Raw genomic sequence first — 17824 nt, 5'->3', positions numbered from 1 at the left:
TCTCTCTCTCTCTCTCTCTCTCGGCCACTCTCTCGGTTCGCTCCGTCTCCCTTTCGCCCGTTTCACTTGGTCTCGCTCGCGAACTTTGCCTCACCCTCGAGACGAGACGAAGGTGGACGACTGACGACTGACCTGTCTGTCTTCGAGAAAAACGAACGCTCTGGAAAACGCGTGGAAACAGTCTGAACGGTAACAGACACAGCGGATAAATCGAGATGTTACGACGTCTCACGGGCGCGTAAACGTACCTGATGAGAGCGGGAGCGCGAGAACGGGACGCGAGAGAGAGAAAGAGAGGGAGAGAGAAAGAGAGCGATTCTTCTCTCCTTCACACTTGGCTCTCTCTTCTCCGAGACTCTATTTTTCTCCTCGCTCCTTCTCCTCCCCCGGCGGCGAAAGGAGGCAGGAGGAATCTTCCGGTTGCAGCTTTCTCACCTCGCCGTATAACGCCACGCGGGAATCAATACGCGCGCCTGCCTCGAGCCTTTTTCTCTCTCTCTCTCTCTCTCCCTCTCTCTCGTCGCGCACTAACCACCCTTTACGCTCGTTCACCCTCTCTCACCCGCACGTTCACTTTCTCTCTCTCTCTCTCTCTCTCTCTATCTCTCTGACACCCACCCTCACCAGCTGAACCCTTCGTCCACTCCGCCCCGCGATGCTTCGCTTCCTCTCTCCCTCGCGCGCGAGCGCACCCTCCGGAGTATAGTACGCTACTCTGCCGTACGTTGCCAAAGAGAGCACTTCTCCTCCCCCGCTACCTTGGTATACTCGGACGGTGCACCGTATCTCCGTCCTTATCCTTCTCTCTCTTTCCTCGCTTCGAACAGGGTTGCTCCTCCTCGTGGAGGGTCGGCGAACGAAAGAGCACCTCGTCGACGACGATGACGGCGACGACACGAGAAGCACGATTACAAACTCGCATGTACGCACGCACAGCGACGACGCGAACAAGAGAAAGAGAAAGAGAGAAAGAGAGAGAGAGAGAAAGAGAGCGCGTGAGGGGTACACGCGTGAGTATATTTCGCGCGGGAATTGCGAGCTGCCCTTACGTCAGAGAACTGAGGACTACCCTCTCGCGGAGTGCAACGCGCCCCGCTGTATAACCACGACTATACGTTCGGCCGCCGTCGCGCGGACATGTCGAGAGCTGCGACACGCACGCAAGCGCGCAAGCGAGCGATAAAGACGACGAGGGTGCGAGGAGCAGGGCTGACGACGACGACGACGACAACGACAACGACGACAACGACGACGACGACAACGACGACGACACCGTATAGATATAATGCGAAGCGTCGACCGTTTTTCATCTTTGCCAACCAGACGCCTTCGATCGCGAATTGTGCCGAAAACTATCGATCTCGCGTACCCTTAGTTCCCAATTTCCTCGCCGGAGAATTTATTTTTTCCCGAAAAATCTCCTATATCTCGATGAAAACTGCGTATAAATCTTATAAGATTACATGTTCTCGCGATTTATTTGATATAATGTTGCGATGAGATTTTGCTCTTTATCCGCAAAAAGGGAAAAGGGTAAACATTCTTTACACTTTAGAGATAGAATTGTAGATTCTTGAGATGTTAAAGAAGAATGATAATCGAGAAAAAAATTATGAATTTTTATCACTCGAAGAGAATTGTATCCCGATGCGAATCATATAAAATTCTCTGTCTTTATGTATATTTTACATTTTCTCTACATTGCATAACAAAAGGAGAGGGAAGGAAATTTGATATACGGTAAAGCGATGAAACACTGTATTACCTCCACGCAGGGCAACTTAAAATTTTCGTCATTTTCCTCGAGAAACGGCGTTATGGTGCGGCGTCGATTATTGCATACTGATTACAGGAACATCTTAACAAGTCCACTACTAAGGTGGATGCTTAAAGAAACTTTAAAGGCTGCCGAACAGATCCGACGGGGCGCGGTGTTCAAAGTTTTCATCAGAACTGACATCTCTTTTTGACTAGCGCTTAAAATTCAAACTTTCACGAGAAGTTGTAACATAAAGGAGTACATTTTCATTAAGAATTACTTGTCGCAAAAAGCAATACTAGCGATTCGGAAGAATGAACAAAATTCGTAATTTACAGCCATGTTTTTATGAGACTGATAAAAAATTTTCTATGTCCTTTTTCTTCATTATATATATCCAAAAAAAAAAAAAGATATTTATAAGGATATTTATGAGTTTTATTTAGCGAGATGTGTGTTTTATTATTCTGCTCTCCCTATAGCAATATTGTATATTTAACAAGTTACAAAAATATTATACATTTATATATATATATATATTTCTTTGAAATATTAATATATAGTTGTGAATTTTACAGATTTATGCGTGCGAAACACATCTGACGAATATTATATCGATTCTTTATAATAGTTGTACTTTGTAATAGCTTATTATTATAGTAAAAGACATATTTACCGTGATTGTTGTAATTAATCGCTTAAAACACTTAATTTAAATCTTTACTATTGTTTCGCACTAATATCGTACCCAATAATCATAAATTGATTTCAATGATACTTCAGTATGTTATATCATTATATAATCGATGAATATATATAGAGAGAGCGATATAACACAGTCATTGAGCGAATGACCGGCTTATATTTGCGAGATTGTTAGTTTATTTGAATCGACAAGTTGATGAATTTGTTTGTGTTTTCGCGAAACAATGATTTAACAATGATTTGTTTATTTGAATCGACAAGTTGATGAATTTGTTTGTGTTTTCGCGACTCATTACATCCAAATCATTTATCACCGATTAACAGGGTAAAAGAATTAATCAACTTTTTTATTGTTGCGAAGGCATCTCAGTTTTTACTTTAAACAATGATTTCTCATAATAATCAAACAAATAATTATTTCAATTCCAAAATTAAAAATGTTTTATAATTGAAAGTAACTTTTAGCGAAAGAAATAATTAATGAATTGATAGATTGCTTTTTTAACTATTTGTGTTTATATTTCTCTCTACCACTGCATTAGCATGTGTTTCTTTCTATAATGTTGTAGGAAAAAATAATCTCTTATTTACAGTGCACATATTACATTTGAGGAGTTAATAAGTAACCCCTCTTAAAAGTGATCGACAATTCAAAAGGACTAGATCTAAATTAGTGGCTGTTTTGTCATTACCGACAATCCTAAATGTCCTACTTCCGATTCGGTTATTCAAGTCCGGGATCGATTGGGGCGATCACCTCGCGTCAAAAACACTTGTCGGTATGGAAGATGTCACATTGATTCTTAGCCTAGGTAAGGAAGTACTTATCCGATTGTCAGCTCATAAATTTTAAAACGAAACGGATTAAATTTTCAAGCATAATCGATGATTAATTAAACCCACCGAACTCTCGCGACACATCAATCATCTTGTGAAAACGGCAAAATAGGAAATGTCATAGATTGCAAATTTTGATCTATTAATAATTTAATGCAGCGATTTTATTAGATAATTACGTTATACATTGTATGTCGAAATCTATATCTATATATTTATTGTTAATACGAGATAGTTACTTGAGTATGAAAATTATGTAAGTAAAAATATCACCTTTTTTTGTTAGACATTGTTACTTATACAAATTAATTTAAATTTTTTATCATTTCGATTCTATTCATAGCTTCGACTTTTAGTTGCGAAATTTAAAGTAATTATTCTAAAACTGTTTAAAAAAAGATGATTATTCACGAGTTATTCACCATTAATACAAATGCTACAAAAAAAGATTAACGCAACTCTAGCGTACGGTGCTGCGATTGGACGACATTTGAATGAACGGCGGGCAGCATTCACACCTTTTTCAACCCCTTTCTTCCACTCACAACCTCGTCCACTTCGAAACCCCCGATGTACACTAAAGGTTACGATGGTTGACACGCGAGCGTTGCCGCGTGCACATGGATGTCACATACACTTGACCATCTACGCACGAAATGCACAGGCGCAGTAATGTATCGAAGATTTCTTCGGAAATCTATAAAAACTAAGAGACGTTCTTATATAATTTTCACTGAGAGAGATTGAAAAAAACTTTCATACCTGAGATATATTATATGTTCGACTATCTTTTATGAATTATTTTTTTATTTAATCATGTGAATAATTAACGTTACTGATACATCAAGTACATAATGCTTCTCCGTGTTTGCAATTTTCCCTCCTCAATTTTTATTCAAGCGATTAGATTATGATCGTATCGTATCTCTCGCGGATTTCAATCCACCATCGTCAAGATCTGCCCGCGACGCGCAGTGGAACAGATACGTCACTGGTCGGCCGCGTACGCATTACGTCGATCTGGACGTGCGGCTTACGTACAAACGCCGATACGCTCGCTCTCCCCCTTTTTCCATCCCCTTCCTCCTTCCCCCTTCTCCCTTCCATCAGCACGTACTACGGGAATACTACGTTCTGTGATGCGGGGCAATTAAGCCCGAACCACCCCCACTCGCGGCCCTTCCACCACACCACCAGCGACCACACGGACTTCGGACCTGCCGCGGGGGCGCAAGTCTGTGTCTTCTTTTACCACCCCCTACCGTTTATCCATTCGTTCATTCATCGGAAAGAATACACCTTGACCGGCTTCACAGCTTCACAAATCGGGAAAATCCAGAACCGTTCGATAAACCAAAGAAGAAATGAAACGCATCACGCTACGTGTGATATGTATGATAATTAAAATTTACAGTATTCATGAATGAACATACAATCTCTAATGCGATCGGTAAAAGTAATTATAATAAAAGTTAAATTTAATTTGAAATTATTAAATAAATTGTATTCGATATTTGTAATTGTTGATTTACAATGAATTATAACAATGTACAATGAAGATCTATAAATAAGGAAAGTAACGTGTTACTTTCTAGTACATTTTTGAAAGCATTTAAAAACAAAATTTAACAATATAGATATGTATATTGTATATGTAAAAACATTTTAAATTACACTTCTTCACTAATTTCACAATTTACACACTTTTTTATTTATATTTTGATATTTCTAACATAGACATATATGTAGTATTTTGACTACTTTCCTTTTCTCGAATAATCCTGTTTTCTTTTCTTATCACCTATACAATATGTACTCACCTTGATTTAATAATGCTTTTGACTCTAGTCGTAATAATTGCCCAGATGACGTAAATGTACGAGAAATTTCTTCTGTTACATTATCAGGAGTCTTTAATAATATTTCAGCATGCCCACACACTGGCCCACAGCCCACAGTCGCGAGTAGGATCTGTCGAGTGGCAAACGGTACACGCGGCGCCATCTGTATTGTCGATATGATAAGCTCGGCCGTCCGAAACGATACATGCGGCGCCATCTGTATTGTCGATATGATAAGCTCGGCCGTCCGAAACGATACATGCGGCGCCATCTGTGCATTGATGCGACAAGCACGGTGTCACTTTGACGGTTGGTTGCCTCCATCATTAAATGCACGTGTGTTAGCCTGTCGCACGGCACGTTCGATTTTTGGCGCACAAAGGATAATATTTTGGGGTGTTTTACGCGATCAGAATCGCCGAGAAAAATCATACGTGTGATAATTTACGAAGCGTCTCGTTATCACGAGTTTCCGTGACGGATTGGCGAACGATATCTGGTTTCTTTTGTCCACTGGAGGTGAGTTTTCCGAGCCCTCTCTCGTAACGGCTCGCCACTCTCCTTGGGACCGTTTACGGCGATGCGACATAACGTTGAGCATTTTCGCATTCTCGTCAATTCTCGTCCGCGGTGTTTCTTTTTGACACGTGCTCGCGAAAAAGCGCCTAACCTACGTCTTACGTAACGCGGCGAAAACGCCGCGATTGCCAATAGGCCGTCTCACCGAGTTCTTTCGCTCGTGAGCTGTAACGACTGGGTAAAATTACAGGTGAAAGAGGAAGGCAATGCCGTCCGACGCGAAGAAGAAACAGCAGCAAAAGAAGAAGGAGGCCGCGAAGGCGAGGCAGTCCGGGAAGAAACCGTCACAGAGTAACAATCAGACGAAAATTGCCGACGATAATAAGGATCAGAATCCGACGTTGGGAGATTTGCAGAATGGAACCAACGGCACGGCTATTAGCGCCGAAGGTAGGTGTAAGATTATGCTATTTTTTATCTCTTCTTTAGAGAATATCAATGAGCTCTCATACTTGAGTCATTTTTTAGTTATTTTCGATGTTTAATTTTTAATCTTATTAATACAATGCTTTAAAGATTTTTAATGTTATTAATACAATTTTTTAAGCAAAATATTTGAAAAATTAAAATACAAATTATTCTTAAATGTTATTCGTAAATGTTTTCACAAAGTGATGTATTCTTTTTGCTTTTTTAAATATTTACAAAATTTATATTTAGTTTGGCATTTTACTTTCTCTTTAGTATGAATTGTAATTAAGAATAATTTCAATACTTTTAGTTTGAAAACATTCTGAAAATTATTTAAAATACTGTCATACGCATGACAAGAGAAATAAATTTGAAATAATCTATAATGTAGGATAATTCAATTTTTAAACACACATATTTTTAAAAATTCTACATTTTAATATGGTATTACCTCGATATATTTAATCTTTATAATAGGTACTTATATTATTTGTTATTGTACTTTATTGTATTATTCTAGACTTATAATCAATCTGTTCACAAAACTTTATATAACTCTATAAAATAGTTATCTACAAAATTATTTGCAACTACCTATGTTTATTTCATCAAATATTTGTGTTAGCATACACATGTTTGCATAATGTATATTTGCAGAGGCGTTATGTCTGAAATTGGAGGCAGATGCCAGACTCAATGCAGAAGCACGTTCGTGTACCGGATCATTGGCTTCGCATCCGCGCAGTCGAGACATAAAGATATCTAACTTTTCTATTACTTTCCATGGCTGTGAACTGCTGCAAGACACCATGTTGGAATTGAATTGCGGCAGACGTTATGGTTTATTAGGTCTAAATGGTTCTGGAAAATCTACATTGCTAGCAGTGCTAGGAAACCGTGAAGTTCCTATCCCACAGCAAATAGATATTTTTCATTTGACTAGAGAAATGCCTGCAAGCAATAAAACAGCTCTGGAATGTGTGATGGAGGTTGACGAGGAGCGTATACGATTAGAGAAGCTTGCTGAAGAGTTAATAGATTGCAACGAAGAAGATGCTCAGGTTTGGTACAAATTATTTACATTGATATTTGCCATAATCTAAAAACTTTTATCAAAAAAAAAAAAAACAATTGTTTTACGCACAAAATATAGGAACAACTCATGGATGTGTATGAGAGATTAGAAGATATGGCTGCCGACACGGCGGAAGCTCGTGCTGCCCATATTTTACATGGTTTGGGTTTTACTGCGAAAATGCAAAAAACGCCTACCAAAGATTTCTCAGGAGGTTGGAGAATGCGTATAGCTCTTGCTAGGTATATGAAAACTTTACGTACACATGTATACATACATACACACACATATATATGGTTTGCGTATACAAAAACACCATTGATATATGTGTTATATTTAGATTTTGCAGCATTTTTTTGGCATTTCTTTTACAGAGCACTTTATGTAAAACCGCATCTATTGTTACTCGATGAACCAACCAATCATCTTGATCTGGATGCTTGTGTATGGCTGGAGGAAGAACTAAAAACCTATAAACGAATTCTCGTTATAATCTCTCATTCTCAAGATTTTCTCAATGGAATTTGCAGTAATATTATTCATGTGAATAAAAAGCAATTGAAATACTACACTGGTAATTATGAGGCATTTATTAAAACAAGGTAAGTTGCAAGCGACAAAATGCTTCCATATCTTATATGTCGCTGATTCTTTAATTACATCAATGCTTTCCTTTAGAATGGAGTTACTTGAAAATCAAGCAAAGCAATACAATTGGGAACAAGATCAGATCGCGCATATGAAGAACTATATTGCACGGTTTGGTCATGGTTCTGCGAAATTAGCTCGACAGGCCCAATCGAAAGAAAAGACTCTAGCAAAAATGGTGGCTCAAGGTCTGACAGAAAAAGTTGTCAATGACAAAGTGCTAAACTTTTATTTTCCTTCATGTGGAAAGATTCCGCCGCCGGTTATCATGGTTCAGAATGTCAGTTTCCGCTACAACGAGGATGCGCCTTGGATTTACAAGAATCTGGAATTTGGAATCGATTTGGATACTAGACTCGCATTGGTTGGACCAAATGGAGCAGGAAAAAGTACGCTGCTGAAGCTGTTGTATGGCGATGTATGTACCAATAAATATACGTTTTATTTATTAATGCCTCTGCACTCGATACTTTTTTCTTAACAAAGTAATGTTATATTGCAGTTAGTGCCAACAAGCGGAATGATTCGCAAAAATAGTCATCTCCGAATCGGCAGATACCATCAACACTTGCACGAACTGCTGGATTTGGATATGTCGCCTCTTGATTACATGATGAAAGCTTTCCCTGAAGTCAAAGAGCGCGAGGAAATGAGAAAGATTATTGGTCGCTATGGTCTAACCGGACGTCAACAGGTATATCAAAATTTATCAAAGTGATTTGTTTCAGAAACGGCACTTGAATATATATTATATTTTATTTATTTTATAGATTTGTCCTATTCGTCAACTGTCGGACGGTCAACGTTGTCGAGTTGTATTCGCCTGGTTGGCTTGGCAAGTACCTCATCTGTTGCTGCTCGATGAACCTACTAATCATTTGGATATGGAAACGATCGATGCGCTCGCCGACGCCATTAACGACTTTGACGGCGGCATGGTCCTCGTTTCGCATGACTTCAGATTGATTAATCAAGTATGTACATTTTTCTGTAGCTCTATTTTAATCCGATGTATATTTTCTATGCTCAATTTGTAGGTTGCTGAAGAAATCTGGGTGTGTGAAAATGGCGCAGTTACAAAATGGAGCGGTAACATTTTAGATTATAAAGAACACCTCAAAGACAAAGTCCTCTCAGATAACCAAAAGAGACAAAAGGATTTGGCAAATCGGGGCAAATAATAGGAGTTTGCACGATTTGCCGTATTTCTCTCTTTTTCCAATGCACTATGCCTCCATTTATAGAAATCTTTTTGCGAAAAATCGTAACATACTAATTATCACTGAGTATACGCTAATCCATAACGTTTCAGTGATGATCGGTCAGATTACTTATTGTTAGTTAATTTATTAAAATATTAAGTCGAAATTGTGGATCTATTTGACAACCCACAAACGGTTGCGGCGCATTATTCGCGACACACTAGAAATCTAGAAATCCGAAAATGTCCGTGTATATTACAAATTGAATCTAAATAAATTACTGACGATTGATTAATGATAATAAATATATCTTGAACTATGACATGAAAGTAGAAAAAAAAAAAAGACGAAAGAAACCAGTGATTTCTTTTATGATTAAATTCTTTATTAAAAATTCTTATCAGTCTATAAAATAATTTGATTCTCTTCAAGAATATAAAATATTGTAACATGTACAAACATACGCAGGTACGATCGATTATATAGTCCTAAAATACATTTTTATCTGTATACGTATATAAATAACTATATATGATAATATAACATATGGAAGACACATTGTTTCCACATATATTTCTGCATATTGCAAAATATCGATTCTTAGTAAATCGCGTTTTAAACGATATTAAAATATATTCTTTATGATACTTTCGATATAAAACACTGATGAATTTTCGTCAGTAAATATGAACTTCTATTAATTTCAGTTTTATACTTTGAGATCAACGATGATCTATATTTATGTATTTGTCGCCCGAAACGTTCCTATATATAATCCTTTAATGTATACACTACATTTGTGAATCTAGCAATTGTATTATTACATTATGTATAACTTTCGTTGCTACCGCGTGACGACGACAATTAACCCAAAGCCATGGAAAGATAAAAATAGATATCAAAGAAAAAGATAGATAACTGGAAATTACCAATTCTGTGCGAAAGAAAGATTTGATTCCACTGTGAAAGAGATATACACTCAAACTGGCGTAGAGGCTGGGATGGAGCAAGCAACTTCTTGAGCTAATGCTGCATTTCTCAAGACCAACAGATGCGTGTCCATGTCGTTTAAGGCTTGATCAATGAATGCTAATTTCCTGACTTGACTCTTTGGTACGCCATGCTTGGTTACTAACGCCAAGTGAGTCACAGCCAATACCAGAGCTGCCACTCTGGCCTCTAGCAGCCTGGCATCCAATGGTGGATACAGACTGCGGACAACATCGTCTACACGAGGCGGTATACGTCGGGCAACCTGAGTAAGGATAAAATGCAATATAATCTGATAGAAGCGGCACAGAAAAATAATATACAATACTTGCACGTACATCTACTATTTCCAGTGGGACAGTGTTACTATTGACAGTTCCAGCAATAGTGGTAAGACTGGCTGCAAGAGCATGGCAAGAACGAAGCACTGCTATACAAGGTGGAGCCAAGCCAGTAGCATCATCTACCCATCTAAAATGCAATAATATCATCTTTCTAATAAATTGTGTTTAAACATTTAAATTTTCACAAAATTAATCAACACTGTAAGAAAATAAGAAATGTAAACAATCCATCTTGATAAATTTTATAGCATAAATTAGCTTAATTTTATGAAGATGTCAGAAACCTAATATAAATTTGAATAAAAATAAACTAATGTAAATATGATTTTATCTATTGATCGTATTATTTTACAAAATATAATGTTTCTTCACTGTTTATAACTTTATTCGCACCTTTCAGCACCTGCCAGCCACTCTTCGCTCTCCCATACATCCAGTCCCAAGCCAGTGATGTTCTCTCCTTCGAGTAGATCGGAACTTAATTCCGCAGAGTCCTTTTGATTCTGAAAATGAGTAATATTATGGCATTCCTTCCTAGGACAGTTTAATATTCCCGACTCTAGGACGTTTATCAAACTCACATAGTAGCAACGCTGCCTGCGACAGATAACCAAGAGTACCAAGAGTGCACCAAGGAAGACCGCAGCTAATGCACCCAATGCAACTGCGACCACTGTCTCCATACCAGTGGCAGTGGTCGGTGATCCAGCATTGCTCATGGATATTGACGAGCTCATAATATCAGATACGAGTATAGTAGTGACTACCAATCGACGATCTCGCAAATCGAAGCGTTGATGAAAAAATTATTCGTAATAGGAGACAGTATCAACCACTTGGACTTACATTGACATTTGAAACAAAAATGTCAACAATCGCACAGGGCACAGAGGGTTGTCGTGTAATCCACTCTCCCTGTCTCCCGTCTCCCGTCTCCCGATGACGCCGATGACGCCGATGACGGTGATGACTGGTGATGACGGTGAGAGGCGGAGACAGTCACGGATCTTAAGTTCTATTCATTGTACGAGAACATCTGAGAACAACTCGTGATTGGTATGTATTGTTGCGTTACGTAAGAGCATTCGAATTGGCATTTGGCATCAACAGATGATCGGAGCATTATATTGAATTAGTTGGACCAATCGGGATATCGGGAATCGGGCAGACTTGGTCAAGTCAAGACTAGTCAAGAGTCAAGACATGCTCTTTACATTCTCGCGTGATAGCTTGCCGCTGGCAAATTTCGCCTCATCGGCGATCACTTTTAATCGAGGCGCATCATTCGTTTCATCGTCTGGCCCTCCTTCAAACCGAACGGCTACGAATCGTGGCTCGTGGCTCGGATTCGTTTCAACCTCTGCGCGATCGCATGTTTATTCTCGTTGCGGACAACATAACCTATATCATTCTGCGACTTTTACCTCGAATCCAACGTCAACCTCGTATACGTCGAGACGTTTCGATGACTATCGTTAACTCAGCAGCGGATAAATTCCGGAAAGATCATCATAGCTGATACACTGGCCAAAGAATATATGCTAAAACGAGTGTAAGAGATTGGGTATTGTCTGTTTGGAGGTAACATTGGGCTATAGGCTATTCTATACAGGATGGACAAAGAAAGCAACAGTGCGATACCTAGATTGAGACAGGATTATCTGCATCTCAAGATGGATCCAGTACCGTATATTCTTGCGGAACCAGTGCCTACCAATTTGTTAGAATGGTAAGAGATATTTTGTTTAAACAAGCACACATAATTTTTAGCATGAGCAGCTTAATATAGATGCTATTGGTTTCAGGCACTATGTGGTTAGGGGACCAGAAAGCACTCCGTACGAAGGTGGATATTATCACGGGAAAATTCTATTTCCAGAGGAGTTTCCATTTAAACCACCTAGCATTTATATGTCCACACCAAACGGTCGATTTTGTATCAATGCAAGACTGTGCTTGTCTATTTCTGATTATCATCCAGAAACATGGAATCCAGCATGGAATGTATCTACTATTCTCACTGGCTTGCTTAGTTTCATGGTATAAATTTCTTTCTGCAGAAATATTTAAAAGAGCTTTATATCAAATAAAGATTTTGTGTGTTTACAGATGGAAAAAACTCCTACACTCGGTAGCATAAATACAACAGACTATGAAAAGAGACAGCTAGCAATGCAGAGTTTAGAGTACAATCTCAAGGACAAATTGTTTTGCGAGCTCTTTCCAGAAACTGTTGAGGTATTACTCTATTGTATTGTAAAACAAACACACAAACTATATATACAGACTATATAGTATATAAGTATATTATTGAATTTTCCTTTATGAATTATGATTTATTATCGAATATATTGTAGGCAATCAAAACTGAATTGGAACATCGGAAAGAGAAGAGACTTGATGAGTCCAGATGAATGAGCTGAATTTTCTATATTTTGCCAGACACCGATTTTCATCCTGTTCTGCCCTCTCCTAAAAAATCACAAACTAGTATTTTTATGATTATTTGAGTTGTGGACATAATGAGTCATTGCCGTTATCAGGTGCACAGCAATTTTTATACATCAGTGCTTAAAGAGTGCTAAAAACGTTTGATAGTTACCTATAAGAAAAACATATGTGTAAAAGATAAGTAGTTGATGACATAAATATCTAACCTTGGACATTTATAATATCTGTCACGGAAGATATTGTACGCTCAATTTATTTGGCATATAATTTTTGAGTTGTATGTATGTGACACAAGAGTGTTTACAATTTTTGAACATAAAAGAATAATGAAAATATCAACGAGGGAACGTATGCCAGTAGTGAAAGAATATAATTTGTTTGCATCATTTATATATTTAATCATAATTAGTTTGAGTAGTCGCGGCGAGAGCCCCGTTGCTGCATCGGTCGTGAACAACGCCGCCGGCCAACCGCGAGACGAGCGAGCGTTGTTAGAAGAGCCTTCTGCCATTTCGTAAATCAGCCCGGCGAGCTAAAAGCTTTGCCTGAAGTCGCTGCACCGTGAAAAGGTCTAATGCACGTCGCCGTTTCAATAATACGCCAGGCTCGCGATATTGGCGGCTAGAAAAACAATTCGCGGACATTTGTTTTTTTTTTTTTTTTTTTTTTTTTTTGTATTTGGCTAAACATCAACAAAATATTGAACAAACTAATGCATCCGCGCTATTTTCAAAGGGCGAAAAATACAATCTTCGTAAAATTTCTAAAATTCCTCGAACTTTTTAATTTCATGATAGTTTAATTTGTCTGCATTTATTTTGTCAAAAATATGTATAATATTTGTATTCTTTTATTGATTAAGGATTTTAAAGAGTGACCTTTTTTTAAAAGTTTCAAATATTTAGCGTTTTAATAATTGGTAAGTCTTTCTGTATATATACAAATAAAAACTAAAAACTCAAAGTAATATGGGTTCACTCTTCACGGCTCGCACTTAATCAGTTTCGCAATATATACTTACAATTCCGACATATTTTACGAGTCGATTTTTTTTTAAGCATAAAATACTTGAACAGAAAATATTTTACTTCAGTATAAAACGTTCTGTGTATATTATATGTTGTTTGCTGAGAGTCAACAAATTCTGATTAACTTATGTAATAGCTATAGTATATATGTTAACATAAACAGAATTATTAATTTTTATTGTTTGACATATGCAAGGAAAGATTAGATTAGGAACAACAAATTATATACTTAGAAATTTTGTTGTAGATCAAAATGATCTTGAGATGCACTGCAATATCGCATAAACATCAGTGTTTGAAGGCTCATATTGGTCTAAAAATATCATCTCTCAATTGCATTTTCTCTGTATTTACTAACAATTTTTCTTTTTCTTGGAAAAAAGTACATAAATGTCCTATTGTACTATTACTATGTACTATTAAAGACCTATGTACTATTAAAGACCGTCAGCCCTGGGTAAATTTTTGTGACTATCAAGTGGGCCCGGTGAGCCCGGAGGTAATTGAAGGATGTTAACATTACCGGCCGTTTTGATTTCATCGAAGATAATTACACGAATTATTTAATTCATACGGTTATTTTAGTTCATCCAGTTATTGTTTTATTATCGAAAACACCAATGAGATATCATTAAAGACCAATGGTTTTATTGGAAAAAAAAACTCGCCACGCACTACTATAGATAAGTAAATTTTTGCATTGTCGATAATAAAACAGTCATTTTACAATAAAATGTGTATTTTATTCTTAAAGCAGTTACATAAAAGATCTATACATTTTCGATAATAAAACAATAACTGGATGAACTAAAATAAGGCGCAGCGAGTTTTTCTTTCAGTCACAGTAAATCTCATAAGACCATCGATCTTTAATGATATCTCGTCAGTGACATAGATAATTTATTGCAAAGTGATTTTTGATTTACAAATTTATTCGAAATATTATTTTTTCCCGCCAATGTGGCAACACTGCGCGCAAGCGGACGAATTTATTGGAGTCCGGTCTCCGGTGCGGTGAACTTCATCATATGCTTTCCATTGTCGCGCGACAGCTCGCAGCTGTCAAATTACGTGGATCACCGATGATTGTAAGATCCCACCGAAACACATTTCTCGTCTAGCATCTTCCAATCCGAGCAGCTCCAAGAACGGGGTTTCTTCATCGTCTTGTTGCGCGTTTGTCCTCGTCATCCTACGTAACATAACCTATTTCACGCGACGTCTGCAAAATCGTCAAAATCTCGATAATTTTGTCGTCAACTTCGCGAATAAATCCCGCCAAAAATTGTCGTGGTAGCTGTTCCCACCTGAAATTTGCAATGCGCAAATATTTCGCGATTCGACAGTGCTGAGACGGCGACGAAAAAGTCAACTTGTGAAATACATTGTCGGATTTGTAAATATTGCAAAACGAATTAAGTGCGAGCTGTGAAGATATTTGATAAGCTGGGCGAGAAATATAGAATCGCGACGAGTATAAAAAACTGGGAGATAACGTCCGTTCGGAGGTAACACTAGGCTCTATGGTAAGGATGAATAGAAAAACCAACAGTGCGACGGCCAGATTGAAACAGGATTATTTGCGACTCAAAAAGGATCCAGTACCGTACGTTCTTGCGGAACCAGTGCCTTCGAATATATTAGAATGGCAAGTGTTTTATCGATATTCTGTTTGAACTGATTATTTGGTTGGTTTCGAATACAGAATGATTAATACAAAACTACTTGTTTTAGGCACTATGTAGTCATAGGACCAGAAAAGACTCCATACGAGGGTGGTTTCTATCATGGAAAACTCATATTTCCAGGAGAGTTTCCATTCCAACCACCTAGTATTTATATGACCACTCCAAATGGTCGATTTAAAGTCAACACAAGATTATGTCTTTCCATTTCCGATTTTCACCCTGATACATGGAATCCAGCGTGGAGTGTATCTACTATTCTTACAGGATTGCTTAGTTTTATGGTAAATAACTTCCCTCCCCCCCCCCTCCATATCTAGGTATCTAGATATAACTTCAAAAATATTGTTGAAAAATGCTCTTGTAGGCTTAATGATATTGTATTTATACAGATTGAGAAAAGTCCTACACTTGGTAGCATTAATACAACAGATTATGAGAAGAGACAGCTAGCTGCACAGAGTTTAGAATACAATCTGAGGGACAAAATGTTTTGCGAACTATTTCCAGAAACTGTCGAGGTATTTTGTCGTATACTATAAAACGTGTACCTAAACTATTATATCAATATGTCATTACTGAAATTAGAATATTTTTATCTAATGCGAGATTACGTATGATAATATCGCAGGCGATCAAAACTGAGCTGGAGCGTCGAAAAGAGCTTGAGAAACAAGCGAGGCATCAGTCCACCGCATCCGAGGTCTCTTCCTTGATACGAGACCAGTTGCAGAGAGAACAAAGCCCATTACATAGCGCACTGGCCAATCTCGTCGTTATCATCGGCTTTGCAGCATTCGCATACACAGTGAAATATGTATTGAGGAGCATAGCTATGGAATAAATCGGAATCTGAATTTCAAATCACAACGAGCACAAAATGGGAGAGCCATGACGATCATGTGTGTACATTTTGAAACGCGACGAAGAACATAAAAAGAAGATGCTAGGCTCCCATATTTGCCTGTTGATCTATCTTTCGAATCTGTGCAGCATTTGGTTTTGCACGGTTCGGAGAACTTTTGCCAGCGTGAAACCTTTGAATAGTTTGATAGATTTTTATATCAAGTTGATTGTAACATACAAGCTGTATTGTAATCCGAATGCTATCCAGCTATTTATCAATGAGGAAGAGTCATCGTAACCTCTCTTAATTCAATTGAAAGAGATGTGTAACAGATGAAACAATTTAATCGCAGTGGCTTCCCGCCTTTTTTATATCAGATTTGCACTCTTCTAGCAATGTAATTAGAGAAACTAAGTTTCTTCGCTTATGGTGCTGCAACATTCTTCCTTTCATTGAATTTTCTACACTTTTAAGATTACGTAGAGTCAAAATATATCCAAAGAGAGAGATACACATTTTACACAATACATCTACTTAATCCTGTTAACAGAGAATCTCTTGGATAGAAATGCACAAATTTATCGCACTCTACAATGTGCCAATGAGAGTAAGTCTAAAAATGTAATTAAATCAGATTATGCTTGATAGCCTGACTTATTCCATTAATTTAACAAGTTTATTTGTAAATAGATATTGTAAGAACAAAGAAGCACGTCATATAGAAATAATCTCGATATTAACATAACATAAAGATAAATCTGCCGCGAATGTAATTATATTCATTGAATCATTAGTAATTACCTCGAGACTTTCTTTAAAAAAAAAATGGTTTGATTAATCTTTTCGCTACGAATGGTATATGTATATATACATATATGTCTTTTTATTACATTTATTTTTGCAAATAAGATGTCAATTATTAACAATTGAAAATTAGACAACACTGAAATGCCTAAAACATTTGATTGTGAAATGATTTGATGTCCGATAATACGTATCTTAACTATCTAATCTATATGGTAACGTGGCAAGTTTTTTAAAGATATTATGAGCAAATTTTCACAACAATTTATTATTTTGAAGTATTTGATACATTTGATGCATCAATTTTATAAAATCAAAATAAATACTAGTGTTGTGTTGCTAACATCTTTTGCATCGCAGGGTGGTAGAGCATTTCATAAATCACTAGCATATAATAGTAATTGTTTCATACCATACATAGCAAACGCTTTTAGTCTCAAGCACGCTGTAGCGTGAAAGGGTTAATATATTTCTTATTTATATATTCTCTTTAAATGGCTCATGGGACTTTTTTTTTTTTTTTTCCACGAATTTTTTCCATTTAAATATTTCCAACATTTCTTCCTTCATTGGCACAAAGAAAATATTTACAATGTGTGCAGGTAAATTCACGCTCTT

General features: G+C 37.3%; 4 protein-coding genes and 1 long non-coding RNA gene across 6 annotated transcripts; 4 read left to right on the top strand and 1 right to left on the bottom strand.

Moving 5' to 3' along the window:
• The first annotated feature begins 5452 nt into the window (after positions 1 to 5452).
• Positions 5453 to 9361, top strand: LOC115234062 (ATP-binding cassette sub-family F member 2). The gene is made up of 9 exons (XM_029804782.1): positions 5453 to 5661; positions 5912 to 6111; positions 6790 to 7193; positions 7286 to 7449; positions 7582 to 7809; positions 7886 to 8273; positions 8358 to 8549; positions 8626 to 8829; positions 8893 to 9361. Exons 2-9 carry the CDS (start codon positions 5928 to 5930, stop codon positions 9034 to 9036), a joined length of 1908 nt encoding a protein of 635 aa, XP_029660642.1. The 5' UTR covers positions 5453 to 5661; positions 5912 to 5927; the 3' UTR covers positions 9037 to 9361.
• Positions 9362 to 9420: 59 nt separating this feature from the next.
• On the bottom strand, positions 9421 to 11334 carry LOC115234063 (transmembrane protein 98-like). The gene is made up of 4 exons (XM_029804783.1): positions 10973 to 11334; positions 10785 to 10894; positions 10386 to 10518; positions 9421 to 10312 (listed from the first exon to the last, which is right to left on the bottom strand). Exons 1-4 carry the CDS (start codon positions 11126 to 11128, stop codon positions 10037 to 10039), a joined length of 675 nt encoding a protein of 224 aa, XP_029660643.1. The 5' UTR covers positions 11129 to 11334; the 3' UTR covers positions 9421 to 10036.
• Positions 10174 to 10716, top strand: LOC115234066. Its single transcript, XR_003883874.1, has 2 exons — positions 10174 to 10316; positions 10401 to 10716. It is a non-coding gene; the product is annotated as an uncharacterized LOC115234066 (long non-coding RNA).
• Positions 11335 to 11567: 233 nt separating the features above from the next.
• Positions 11568 to 13210, top strand: LOC115234065 (ubiquitin-conjugating enzyme E2 J2-like). 2 transcript variants are annotated; one of them, XM_029804786.1, is made up of 4 exons: positions 11568 to 12120; positions 12197 to 12395; positions 12501 to 12629; positions 12749 to 13210. In XM_029804786.1, exons 1-4 carry the CDS (start codon positions 12005 to 12007, stop codon positions 12803 to 12805), a joined length of 501 nt encoding a protein of 166 aa, XP_029660646.1. In that variant the 5' UTR covers positions 11568 to 12004; the 3' UTR covers positions 12806 to 13210. The 2 variants fall into 2 exon arrangements, with proteins under 2 accessions (XP_029660646.1, XP_029660645.1); XM_029804785.1 differs by having other exon boundaries at positions 12197 to 12431.
• Positions 13211 to 14840: 1630 nt separating this feature from the next.
• LOC115234085 (ubiquitin-conjugating enzyme E2 J2-like) lies at positions 14841 to 17730 on the top strand. The gene is made up of 4 exons (XM_029804828.1): positions 14841 to 15518; positions 15605 to 15839; positions 15948 to 16076; positions 16187 to 17730. The coding sequence occupies exons 1-4, from the start codon at positions 15394 to 15396 to the stop codon at positions 16397 to 16399; spliced, it is 702 nt and encodes a 233-aa protein (XP_029660688.1). The 5' UTR covers positions 14841 to 15393; the 3' UTR covers positions 16400 to 17730.
• The last annotated feature ends 94 nt before the right edge of the window (positions 17731 to 17824 follow it).

Source organism: Formica exsecta, unplaced genomic scaffold, assembly GCF_003651465.1.
Source record: "Formica exsecta isolate Colony F162 unplaced genomic scaffold, ASM365146v1 scaffold194, whole genome shotgun sequence".
Taxonomy (NCBI): domain Eukaryota; kingdom Metazoa; phylum Arthropoda; class Insecta; order Hymenoptera; family Formicidae; genus Formica; species Formica exsecta.
Note: the sequence above shows the minus strand (reverse complement) of the source record. Positions and strands in the feature narration are given on the sequence as shown.